The 12,900-nt window shown below is 41.9% G+C and overlaps 1 protein-coding gene across 4 annotated transcripts in view; it reads left to right on the top strand.

Annotated features, from left to right (window-relative positions):
- Window positions 1-6,623, top strand: part of slc8a1a (solute carrier family 8 member 1a) — a 43,872-nt gene extending 37,249 nt beyond the window's left edge. For all 4 annotated transcript variants that reach the window (XM_024443479.1, XM_024443471.1, XM_024443459.1 and 1 more), the window contains 5 exons: window positions 1,081-1,149; window positions 1,995-2,122; window positions 3,057-3,156; window positions 4,880-5,152; window positions 5,489-6,623. In XM_024443479.1, the coding sequence (XP_024299247.1) occupies window positions 1,081-1,149; window positions 1,995-2,122; window positions 3,057-3,156; window positions 4,880-5,152; window positions 5,489-5,865 (947 nt within the window). In that variant the 3' untranslated portion in view covers window positions 5,866-6,623. The remainder of the gene's footprint in view (window positions 1-1,080; window positions 1,150-1,994; window positions 2,123-3,056; window positions 3,157-4,879; window positions 5,153-5,488) is intronic.
- Window positions 6,624-12,900: the final 6,277 nt, after the last annotated feature.

Genomic DNA, 12,900 nt, shown 5'->3' with positions numbered 1-12,900 from the left:
CTTGGTCGCAAATGGGTCTTCCAAATGGACAATGATCCCAAATATACCTACAAAGTGTTTTCATTAAGCCATTTTGCCACAAAGTCAAGTTATTGGAGTGGCAATCACAAAGCCCTGACCTCAATCCTATAGAAAATGTGTGGGCAGAACTGAAAAAATGTGTGCGAGCAAGGAAGCCTACCATCCTGACTCAGTTATACCAGCTCTGTCAGGAGGAATGGGCCAAAATTCACCCAACTTATTGTGGGGAGCTTGTGGAAGGCTACCCAAAACATTTGACCCAAGTTAAACAATTTAAAGGCAATGCTACCAAATACTAATTGAGTGTATGTAAACTTCTGAAACACTGGGAATGTGATGAAAGAAATCAAATCTGAAATAAATCATTCGCACTACTATTATTCTGACATTTCACATTCAATAAAGTGGTGATCCTAACTTACCTAAGACAAGGAATTTTTACGAGGATTAAATGTCAGGAATTTTGAAAAAATGAGTTTAAATGTATTTGGCTGAGGTGTATGTAAACTTCCAGCTTCAAATGTATATCAGTGGTCACTCCGGTCCTGAAAATGCATTGAGTTTGCAGGCTTTTGTTCCAGCCCAGCAATTACACAGTTGATAGCACTTAGCCTACACACTTCAATCAGCTCTTCGGTCTGGGCTGAGATTAGCTGAATCAGGTGTGTTAATGATGGGCAGGAACAAAACTCTTCACATTCAGTAGCTCTTCAGGAGGAGTGTTTGGATCCAATGCTATATGAAAAACAATATTTTCAATCAAACACAGTCACTGGTTTTCCTCGGATAACTTTAAAAACATATTTCCTCTAGAGCTGCAACTTTAACAAAAGTCTCAAAGCAAATGTACTCAAACTCATGTACTCAACCAAGTAAAGTTTACAGTTGGATCAAAGAATCTCAACAGCTGTTCATTTGAAACGTGCGTTCCTCCACCATAATATTGTGAAATATATTGGATAGTGTTTTTGACTTATCCGGGAAACCTTTGAAACTGTTTTTTTAATCTAATGGGGGCTCTTTGTGCAATGAACTTTGAACTGTGAACTTGTCCCTCAGGCAGGGACGTCTACCGGAAAGTGCAGGGTAGGGATAACCCTGTCCCCGCCACCATTATCAGCATTGCAGGTATACATCCTCCCTTTGTACTCTCCATCCTCCCCTCACTTCTCTATCGCCTCGCTCTCCTCTATCCTCCCTCTCACCATCCATGTGCCGGTGTTGTGTCAAAGGCTGTACGTACGCCACTGTGTGACTCATGAGTTCTCTGTCACGGTCGTCTCAATACTGCCTCCGGCTGGAAATCTCTGCGAAATAACAGTCTGCTATTTTATTTCCAGTGTCACTCTGAAAGAACTCCCTTTCTCTATCAGCTCAGTATGTCTCTGTTTCTGCTTCGGTGACTAGCTTTGGGCCAGTCAAATGGCTAGATTGTCACAGCAAAGCTAATAGTATCATGCAGCTATTGCACATTTACCTCTTTCACACACCTTTGTGGCTTCTCCTACCACAGATCGTTTATGTAGCCTGTGAATGCACATTTTTCCTAGTCCTCACTTTATCATTTCTCAGTTAGCATAAACAGAGCACAAGAAGTTACACTTGCAACAGAAACCTGGACTCAAGTGACATTTTCACACTTATGAGCCTCGCTAAACATAGCCAAGCTGAACTGTTATGCTCTGGCCAGGTTATGCATCTACCACAGTAGCTGGAACTGTACTAGAAAGGATTATGGGAAAATTAAATATCCAAGGCAGCATAGTATTTAGCACAATATTTTGAAAAGTGTGAAGGTTTTCAAGAGCAAGTGTTGAACAGTCAACAGCTACCTTGACCACTCACGGAAAGACATGAATGGCCTCTTATGGGTATCGTCCTTGTCATGGCCGCTAACCACCCAAATGTGTTCTCTCGTCCCTTCCTCTTTCTTTCTCCATCTCTCTCTATCTTTCTCCCCCTCTCTCCCTCAGAGGAAGGGGACGAGGAAGCTCTCTCCAAGAAGGAGGAGGAGGAACGCCGCATCGCTGAGATGGGCCGGCCTACCCTCGGGGAGCACGTCAAACTGGAAGTTGTCATCGAGGAGTCGTATGAGTTCAAGGTACGAGACCACACTTCCGCTTTGGTCTTTTTCTGAGGCGCTCTATTTTACTAGATTAATGACTACCTTTTGGTTTCTTAGAAGTTTCCTGGTTATTAAAATGTTCCCCTGATTTTAGTTTTAGTGACACAAAAAGCAATGTATAGTGTAGAGAATCATTGCAATATCTAAAACGCTGTGAAATATATTTGGATTAACCCAAAAGATTGTATTTTCAGCTCTTGAAGCTGACGTACAAAACTAAAACACAAAATAAGCAAAAACGGAACTTATAGAGGGGAAGCATAGCATACCGCACAAAGAACTGATCTACCGCTTACCAGACTTGCTTTCAATGAGAATGACGGATCATTAACTCTCATTTATATCTGAAATCTGCCGTGTCGCGCAAAAACCTGCAAATTGTACCTTTAATAATAGTAAATCACAGCTTTGATAGGACCGTAAAACAACTAGTGGACTATAAAACCCACCCACTCCACCACCTGGAAAGGGAGTAAGACAATCAGCTGCACTTGAGATTGTATTTCCCATTACTTACAGTAAGTCATACCTCTGATGTCTTAAGTGGTAACTCCCATCTGTCAATCCAAAAGGTGTACTGATACTGTAAGTTCCATATTCCACATGAAAGAGACAGTGATCAGGATGAACATTTTGGAATTTAAGCATTAAAAATGTCTTTGTAGTTTGGGGTAGTTTTAGGGGTAGGAGTCAGGGTATGTTTTGAGGTTGATATAGTGGATGTGAAATGGTTTGGTTCACAGTCTGCCCTGATAAATCAAACTGGTTTGTCTTTATTGTATTTTATAGACTTGTACATCATGTTCACCGCCAAGGTGTATTCACTGGGCATGTATCTGTGTTTGTGGAATGCTAAATAAGCAGGATTGAGGATTAATAGACTAAAATATTCTCTTCTGGTGCCCCACAGAACACAGTGGATAAGCTGATTAAGAAGACCAACTTGGCTCTATTGATTGGAACCAATAGCTGGAGGCAGCAGTTTATGGAAGCTATCACAGTCAGCTCTGGTAAGCAGATAAATCAACCAATCATTTCATTGGCAGCCTATAGAGCTTTTTTTTAGAAAAGTGTTTGTAACAAATTGCCTAACCAACAAACCAGGCCTAAACCCTAAAAGAGCAAGCCACAACTAGAGTGGCAGGGGAAAACTCCCTAGGTCTAGGAAGTGCAGGGTAGCCTCTTAAACATAACACCATCATGCGTCCCAAATGGCATCATATTCCCTTTATAGTGCACTACGTTTTTGACCAAGGCCTATAGGGCTCTGTTGAAAAGTAGTGTACTATAGGGAGTAGGTTGCCATTTGGGACGCAACCTATATTCTGATTCTTGGACGCAACCTATATTCTGATTCTTGGACAACAATACGGGATTATGTATTCAGAGCAAAATAAAATCTTGTCCAAAAGATGTTATTTTCCTTTCATATCACATTTGTCTTAATTGGCTACACAATCACCCTAGCCACAATGACATCCGAAGCACATTCCAGACGCCCTCCGAAGCACATTCCAATGCACTGTTGATTTATCAGCGGAGCAGCGCCGAAGCACAACGAACTCATCAAGCAACACACACACACACCCACACACAATCACATATACACACATCTCACACACACACAAAGTTCCACCGAGAGCCTGAGTGAAGAAGACAAAGCTTGTTAGACATGGGAGTGCACTCCAGAGGAGATTCCTCCAGGGCTAGTAATGCGATCATTAAAAAGTCCATGTAATGAATTAGTCTGCTCGTGGGGTTCTGAACTGTGTGTGTGTGTGTGTGTGGTGGCCGTGTGTGTGTGTGTGTGTGGCCGTGTGTTTGTGGCCATGTCCAGAATCAGGCTTTCCTACTACTTACTTAAACTGCATATTGTGTGCTAGTACCACATACTGTTTAGAAAATAAAACAAATTCAGTAAGCAACAAATATCAGCATACTAGGCTCCTGAGAATGCATCATCTAATGAGCAATCACGTTTATTCCCGCCATTCGTTCTTTTTGGTACAGCACGTCCCCTCAGCTGATTATCAGCTGAAGATTATCTTCCTCAAAAGTGTACAGTGAATTCTACTAGCTGACAAGCTGAAATTAGTATGGCATCCTGCCATTTAAAACATACAAACATTTTGAAATTTCACATACTATAAAACACACACGCCCCCACGCATGCATAGAATCAAGCATTGAAACAGGTATTGAAATGCAGGCCTATGTCTTGAGACATACTCATGGACACGACATGTATTGTATTAGCAAACACAGACACCCACTCACACACACATATACACACAAAAACGTGACCATTTCCTGCTCCCATGCAGAGAAACGCATTCAGATGGATTTTGCCCATCAGCTATTTTAAGCCACGCTGTCAGTCACCCTAATGAACTCTCCCATGGCTTCAATGAGTAGAGATGTGGCTCACTGTCCCGACTTGATGTGATAAGAGGCTTCATTATTTGTGTAATGTGGAAATTCACTCTCCACACAGTCTGTAGGGAGTGGAGAGAGTGGGGCTAACGCTACTAGGACTGCCTGAACGTCTGTGTTTTAATTTAGAATGGACTAGTGCTAGCTAGTTTCTCCTGGTCCACTCACAGTTTAAGACTTGTTTATTACATTGCAGAGAAACTTAACATTGTAGCAGAGGATTTAAACATGTTAAATGTTGAAATTCAACTACGAAGCTGGGGGTTACAACACATCTGTCCTCCCCTCGAAATGTCTCAGGCGATGATGATGAGGACGAGTGCGGCGAGGAGAAGCTGCCCTCCTGCTTTGATTACGTCATGCACTTTCTCACCGTCTTCTGGAAGCTGCTGTTTGCCTTTGTGCCGCCCACCGACTACTGGAACGGCTGGGCCTGCTTCGTGGTCTCCATCAGTATGATTGGCCTGCTCACCGCCTTCATTGGAGACCTGGCCTCCCACTTTGGCTGTACCGTGGGCCTCAAGGACTCCGTGACCGCCGTGGTGTTTGTGGCGCTCGGGACGTCTGTGCCAGGTGTGTTCCATACATGCCACAATACACACAGACATGTATACACACACGGTGGGTCTTATTAGGACTCTGTCACCAATCTAGTTTTTGCGGCATTGGGACGCCAGGTTAGTAACATACACCATCTAACTCTACACTCTCATGACATGGTTTTATCACAATTAGGCATTGTCACTCCTAAAAGCAGTGCTTTGTATGAAGTGTTCTTGAGTAGTACACTATGTCATATCTCTTGTCATGCATGGACATCTAATTTTGGATCCATGTCACCCTACCACCATTCACAATTCTTATTTTTCTTCCTTTCCCTTTCTCTTTATCTCTCTCTCACTCCCCCAGACACGTTTGCCAGCAAGGTAGCTGCAATCCAGGACCAGTACGCCGACGCCTCAATCGGCAACGTAACGGGCAGCAATGCCGTCAACGTCTTCTTGGGGATCGGCGTGGCCTGGTCCATCGCCGCCATCTACCACAATTCCAAGGGAAACGACTTCCGGGTGGATCCGGGCACCCTGGCCTTCTCCGTCACCCTATTCACCATCTTCGCCTTTGTCGCCGTGGCCGTGCTGATGTACCGGCGCCGGCCTGAGATTGGGGGCGAGCTGGGTGGGCCCCGGGGCCCCAAAATCGCAACCACCTGTCTCTTCTTCAGCCTGTGGCTCATGTACATCGTATTCTCCTCCCTGGAAGCTTATTGCCACATCAAGGGCTTCTAACTTCTCTATAAAGGATCTGAAAGCAAGATTCAAAAAGCAATATTTAAAAGATCTTTGAAAGCTTTAGCTTCTAGAGTCTTCAAAAGCTTCAGAAAGATCTTAGAAAGCTTCTATAAGGTCTTTATAAAGCTATTCAAAAGTATTTGAAAGCTTCTAAAATGAAATTGAAAGATTTTTAGTCTTTGAAGGCAAAAAATAAAAAAAGAAGAATTTATCGCTTTCATCCAAGACCTCTGAACTGTGTACGATTAAATCCAAGGTTTTTGGAGGCATTGACGTGTCACATCCAAGGTCTCCTACGCCATTGACTACCACGTCCCGTTGTTCTAAATCTAACATCCATGACTTCCAATGCTTTAGCCATCTACTGCCACATCCAAGACATGTGAAGAATCCACTACTACAACTAAGGCCTCTAAACCAACACCAGCAGGATGGTGGCCCAAAAAAATTCAAACGTGAAAACGAAGGGATTCTGTTTTTTTAACTATTAATTTAGTGTTTGTCCTCTAGCTCCTTCAATCCTGTTGTTGCAGCTTTATTTTAAATTGAAGCTCTCTGTTGACTTTCATTGGATCAAGACTCCTAAGGCTGTGTATCCAAAAATGTAATTTCAGATGAAGCAAAAAACTTGCTTGTTTGGTTATACAGAACTTCAAAGCTATGCCTAAAAGCGCTGCTGGCTGGTGTCCAAAATTTCTATTCGGTGCGCCCCCCCCAAAAAAAAATACACTAGACAAATATGTCATAATATTCCTGTAACACAGAAACGTGAGTGGTTGTTTAAATGCGAAGGGCATTTGGATGATAAATACATAGTTACTGAGGTAAATACCTAAATGAGACTATAACTCCTGTTATGTCTACACAGTACAGTTGCAGTCATGACTGCATCTCCAATACTACAGACGCTAAAGAAACCTTTCCTTACTAGAAGAATGTCTTGATATAAAATGTCACTAATGCACATGTTATATATTATTAGGAATTCCCCATGAAACATTTATCAGCGACAATACTATTACACTAGACAAGTCAATAAATTAGAGGTGTGTAACGGGATTCTTCCGTCGAAGGAGAGGAGGACCAAAATGCAGCGTGGTTGAAATTCATGTTTGTTTTTAATAAGAAAACTATACATGAATAAACTACAAAAAAACAAACGTGTAAACCCGAAACAGTCCCGTGTGACACAAACACTGACACAGGAGACAATCACCCACAAAACCCAACACCAAACAGGCTACCTAAATATGGTTCCCAATCAGAGACAATGACTAACACCTGCCTCTGATTGTTAACCATATCAGGCCAAACACAGAAACAGACAAACTAGACACACAACATAGAATGCCCACTCAGATCACACCCTGACCAAACAAAACATAGAAACATACAAAGCAAACTATGGTCAGGGTGTGACAGTGAAATAAGCACTATGGCTTTGTGAAATGTATTTACTGTATATCCTATAATGTCTTCTATGATCTTTATTTTAATTGTGTTAAACATATTTCATTCAGTCGGCTTTGTCTGCTAACAGACCATTTTTACAATGAAGAGATTGTGAGAATGTTATACAGTGGAGACAAGTGTAAAAGATGAGAATATCACAGAATAATACACAGAGATGTTTTGTCAAAAGGGGATCTGAATTTTCACTAAAAATACATTTAACACAATTTACTAATTAAATATCATTGTAAAACAAAAACTAAACAGTGTAAATTGAAATCAAGTTTTATCAACAGAAAATATATAATTAGAAGGAATGAGCCTAGATATCTTTCAGTGAAAGCTTTTTGAAAATGTTTTTCGGAAAATGAATCAACCTTTTCTAGCGTGGTTAGTTGAGTTGAAGCTCTTGATATTCTTATCAGACCTCTTATGACCAGAATTATATCCTAAGACAAGGATACAGTATGGATCTTCCATATTTGGGTGAATAGGACTTCCATCATAGTAAGACGATAAAGTCCAGAAATTGTATAATATGCCTTGGATGGGCAACGTCCTTGGATAGGCCTGCGGACCAATATATAAAAATAAATAAATGCATTCTTAGGAGCTTCGTTGGAGTCTCAATTTACAGTTGAGAGTTAGAATAATAGGATACACAAGGTGCAATTTTGAAATTTGGTTGTGCTTCAGCCTCCACCCTATGGCAAAATTGGTAGAATTGCATAAAATTAGCTGTAAAACTGCAAATATTTCTCTCCGCCCCATGGCAAAATTAGTAGAACTGCATTAAATTAGTTGTAAAATAAAAAAATATTCTCTCCGCCCTGTTGCAAAATGTGTGGAAATGCAGCAAACTTGCTTTAAAACGGCAAAATTTCTCTACACCCCATGGCAAAATGTGTAGAATTGCAGGAAATTAACTTAAAAACTTAAAATGTTTCTCTTCGCTGTCACGAGGGGTTCGCTAAAATGTTTTGTTCCCGGGGGTGGTATTGATGTGGGTACGCAGACCCACGAGCTATTGCAGTCCCTCATGATGAGGTCCATTGCTCATCCCTGTAGTAAGCTATCAAGATTTCCAAGACAGAGACTGCCAATCCCTTTATATATTTGATGTCCCTAGCATCTTTCATTTTGACTGTTAACTACTGCAGGTGACAGAGAAAACAACAAAAACTCTACAGTTGTGCTTCTTTCATAGAAAAGTCAAGAATTTCTTGTGTGTCAAGTTTAGTCATACATGTTGTTGATTCCTTGTCCAGGTGTGCGGCGATGTTCACTTTAGCGCCGTGGTGAGCATAGTGTGCTAGTGTTGTCTATACCTCGTGTTGTCTATGTCTGAATAATCCTCAATGTTGGATTATCAATGTGCTACTTGTAAACTATATGCATGAGTGTAAACATAACTGTATATAATAAGCCGGAGTTATCATTAACATTAGGGGACACATTTTGATAATGAGTAGTAATGGATTTGGGTTCATTAAGTTTGTTTTTGTGTGTTTGCTCCTGGAACAATGTCATCTGAAAGACTACACTCTTTAAAGTAATGTGAACAAATCATTTTCTTATTTGTATGAAAGGCAATATCTCATACTCTTGTGTTGATGATAGTTATTCGTACTGTCCATAACGACATTGCTCTGCTTGAGTTTGCTGATGTCAAGTTTGAGGAAAAGACGAAGCAGTACTTTGTCTGTGTTATCTTTTTTGTATATAGTGTACAGTGTTGTCAAAGTGAGGTAGTTGGCCTCAATGTTGAAAATATAAGATTCAAGCTATTTATTTTCCTACCCTTTGGGGACACAAGAATAGCTAATGTTACCTTCCAGGGGAGCTGCGTTTGAATTGACTTTCACCCCTCTTTTCCTCCATAGTTCTGAATGAGTCTGGGTGGTTCTCAAGGTCCTTGAAGAGGCATTTATATCCTTTCTTGCAATGGAAGTTGTCTTGTCATCATTCAGGGGCCAAAACAGATACTACATACCTACTACAGAGTGAATTCAGCCAAACCTAAAAAAGAAATATCACTTTATCAGTATTGTGTGAATGCATGTAACTTCTTGCACAGTTTTGACTGGTTTAAACAAAACAAAAGGAATCGGGCCCAATTTTTTTCTCTCACATTAAGCACATTGATTCACTATTAGTGCAGCTGATGCATAAAAAAATAGCCATATTATCGCATCTGTTTATTTCACCTTTCTCATTGTTCCTATTAGTGATGTCACACACATTTCACTCTTCCTCAGCTTGTCACAAGCCTAGGCCCACCTCTAGACTCGTTGTTTTATGTATTAACATTGGTCATGTATACTGTATAGCCTGGTCCCCTTCTGTAACTGTGCTGTAGCCAACTTTCTATTCTATCCTTGTCAAGCTACACATACACTATATATACATATGGAAACCCCTTCAAATTAGTGGATTCAGGTATTTCAGCAAACACCAGTTCCTGACAGGTGTATTAAATCGATCACAAAGCCATAGACAAACATTGGCAGTAGAATGGCCTTACTGAAGAGCTCAGTGACTTTCAACATGGCACCATCATAGGTAATCAAATTTCTGCCTTGCAAGCGCTGCCCCGCTCAATTGTATGTGCTGTTATTGTGAAGTGGAAACATGTAGGTGCAACAACGGCTCAGCCGCGAAGTGGTAGGCCACACAAGCTCACAGAACGGGACCGCCGAGTGCTGAAGTGAGCAGCGCGTGAAAATCGTCTGTCCTCGGTTGCAACACTCACTACCAAGTTCCAAACTGCCTCTGGAGGCAGCGACAAGATTTTCATGAAGTGGCCTCCCGGGTGGCGCAGTGGTTAAGGGTGCTCTACTGCAGCGCCAGCTGTGCCATCAGAGTCCCTGGGTTCGCGCCCAGGCTCTGTTGTAACCGGCCGCGACCGGGAGGTCCGTGGGGCTACGCACAATTGGCCTAGCGTCGTCCGGGTTAGGGAGGGCTTGGTCAGTAGGGATGTCCTTGTCTCATCGCGCACCAGCGACTCCTGTGGCGGGCCAGGCGACACATTGGTGCGGCTGGCTTCCGGGTTGGATGTGTGCTGTGTTAAGAAGCAGTACGGCTGGTTGGGTTGTGTATCGGAGGACGCATGACTTTCAACCTTCGTCTCTCCCGAGCCCGTACGGGAGTTGTAGTGGTGAGACAAGATAGTAGCTACTACAACAATTGGATACGACGAAATTGGGGAGAAAAAGGGGTAAAATCCCCCCCCCAAAAAAAAGATCTTCATGAAATGGGTTTGGCCGAGCAAGCTTAAGATCACCACGGTCAATTTCAAGCGTCGGCTGGAGTGGTGTAAAGCTCATCGCCATTGGACTCTGGAGCAGTGGAAATGCGTTCTTTGGAGTGATGAATCACCCTTCACCATCTGGCAGTCTGACGGATGAATCTGGGTTTGGCAGATGCCAGGAGAACACTATCTGCCCCAATGTATAGTGCAAACTGTAAAGTTTGGTGGAGGAGGAATAATGGTCTAGGGCTGTTTTCGTGATTCGGGCTAGGCCCCTTAGTTCCAGTGAAGGAAAATGACATTCTAGACAATTCTGTGCTTTCCACTTTGTATACTGTATAGCCTGGTCCCCTTCTGTAACTGTGGCAACAGTTTGGGGAAGGAACTTTCCTGTTTCACATGACAATGCCCCCATGCACAAAGCGAGGTCCATATAGAAATATTTTGTCGAGATCGGTGTGGAAGAACTTGACTGGCATGCACAGATCAGTGTGGAAGAACTTGACTGGCATGCACAGAGCCCTGACCTCAACCCCACCGAACCTTTGGGATGAATTGAAACGCCGACTGCGAGCCAGGCCTAATTGCCCAACATCAGTGCCCAACCTCACTAATGTTCTTGTGGCTGAATGGAAGCCAGTCCCCGCAGCAATGTTCCAACATCTAGTGTAAAGCCTTCCTAGCAGAATGGAGGCTGTTATAGCAGCAAAGGGGGGACCAACTCTATTTTAATGCCCATGATTTGGGCATGATTTTGGAATGAGATGTTCGACGAGCAGGTGTCCACATACCTTTGGTCATGTAGTGTACATCCTGTATGACAAGGAACGAACACAGAGAGGAGTTGGCAAAAGCGTAAACAGACTGGACCACCAGGCTAGGTAATAAGAGCACCATATTTCTCTCAGAATGCTTGTTCTAGGTTTCACTGAGTGTTTTATTTTATTTATCAGGGTTTTTGTTTTAAATGTATTTGTTTGCTGTTAAAATGTATTTGAATGTCATGATTTTTCTTTCATTGTGCACGAAAAACAGGAGGGACGTACACAATCTGTAATGTGTACCAAGGCTGAATTAGTTCTGTCGCAGAAAATAAAAGTTTTGAAACCTAGCTTTATTGAGGGAAATCAGTAGAGTTGTTATTGGTATGTACATGACTGTGTAAGACGTTAGGAGTTGGGTATTTGGTCAAATAGATGTTTCTGATAAACAGAAAGTTGGCTCCCCCTTCTGGTACATTTAGCTGATACTGTATTGACAAAACCTTAAGATACATATTACTGTATTCTCTTACAGGATTTGGACTTTTTGCCCTTCAAAAATGTTTAGATTTTTACCATTTTGAAAAAATGTACATTTTTATACAATCAGATTAATATTTTGACATTTTTTCAAAATGGTAAATATCTAAACATTTTTGAAGTGCAATAAGTCCAAATCCTGTAAAGGAATACAGTAATATGTATCTTAGACCAGGGGAGAACGACTGCCCCCTCGCATTGAGGATTTCAAGTTGAAAGCCGACCGAGGTACTGCAGGCTGCCATTAGCAACTAAATTGTCCTTATAACTTCTTCTGTGTGCAATTTCAAAAGAATCAGTTGAAGGACATACACCTAGTGTATTAGAACCAATTATTGGTACCATGATTGTGTTCAATGTTTTTTTATATATCCATGAATATAGACCACATAGATCGCCGTTTCCTCATTCACTATAATGGGGGATTGTGTTTTCTGGAAACAATACCTGCCGTGCTTCGGTCGGCCTTCAACATGAAATCCTCAATGCTAGGGGGCAGTCATTCTCCCCTGACTCAATGGAGAGGAGGCAGCACTGAGCTAGCCTGCAACGTCACTTCCTAGAGAAGCGCTCAAACTGCACATGCAATGTTTCTTAAAACTCCTTCATGTAGCAAGATGGTGACACGCTGAAATGACACTTCTTGATCTTTAAATGTGCCACTGAGCATTCTCATAGGAAACAATGGGGTGATGTCATCGATGGCTTCGTTGTTTAGTCTGTGGGTTAAACAGCTGATCTATGCACATGAGGCATTTATAGGTTATATTCTTCAAGAGTCAATGGCTTTATATTATTAATTTAAAAGTCCACAAATGGAAGTAGCAGTTGCAGATTGCCCAGCTGATGGAAAGGGTGGGAAACAGAGGCCGGGAGTGAATCCAGCCAGAGAGGAAGAGGTTTTACTCAGCCCAAAATCTCTCCATGAAGATAAGCCCACGAAGTGAGCTTGAGAGGGAGAGTGAGAGTGAGAGTGTCAAATTTGGTCAACAAAAAATGTAATTGCTAATTTTCTAAGTGAGGCTTATT

This window comes from Oncorhynchus tshawytscha, linkage group LG02, assembly GCF_018296145.1.
Source record: "Oncorhynchus tshawytscha isolate Ot180627B linkage group LG02, Otsh_v2.0, whole genome shotgun sequence".
Taxonomy (NCBI): Eukaryota; Metazoa; Chordata; class Actinopteri; order Salmoniformes; family Salmonidae; genus Oncorhynchus; species Oncorhynchus tshawytscha.
This window is presented reverse-complemented; position numbering and strand designations above follow the sequence as displayed.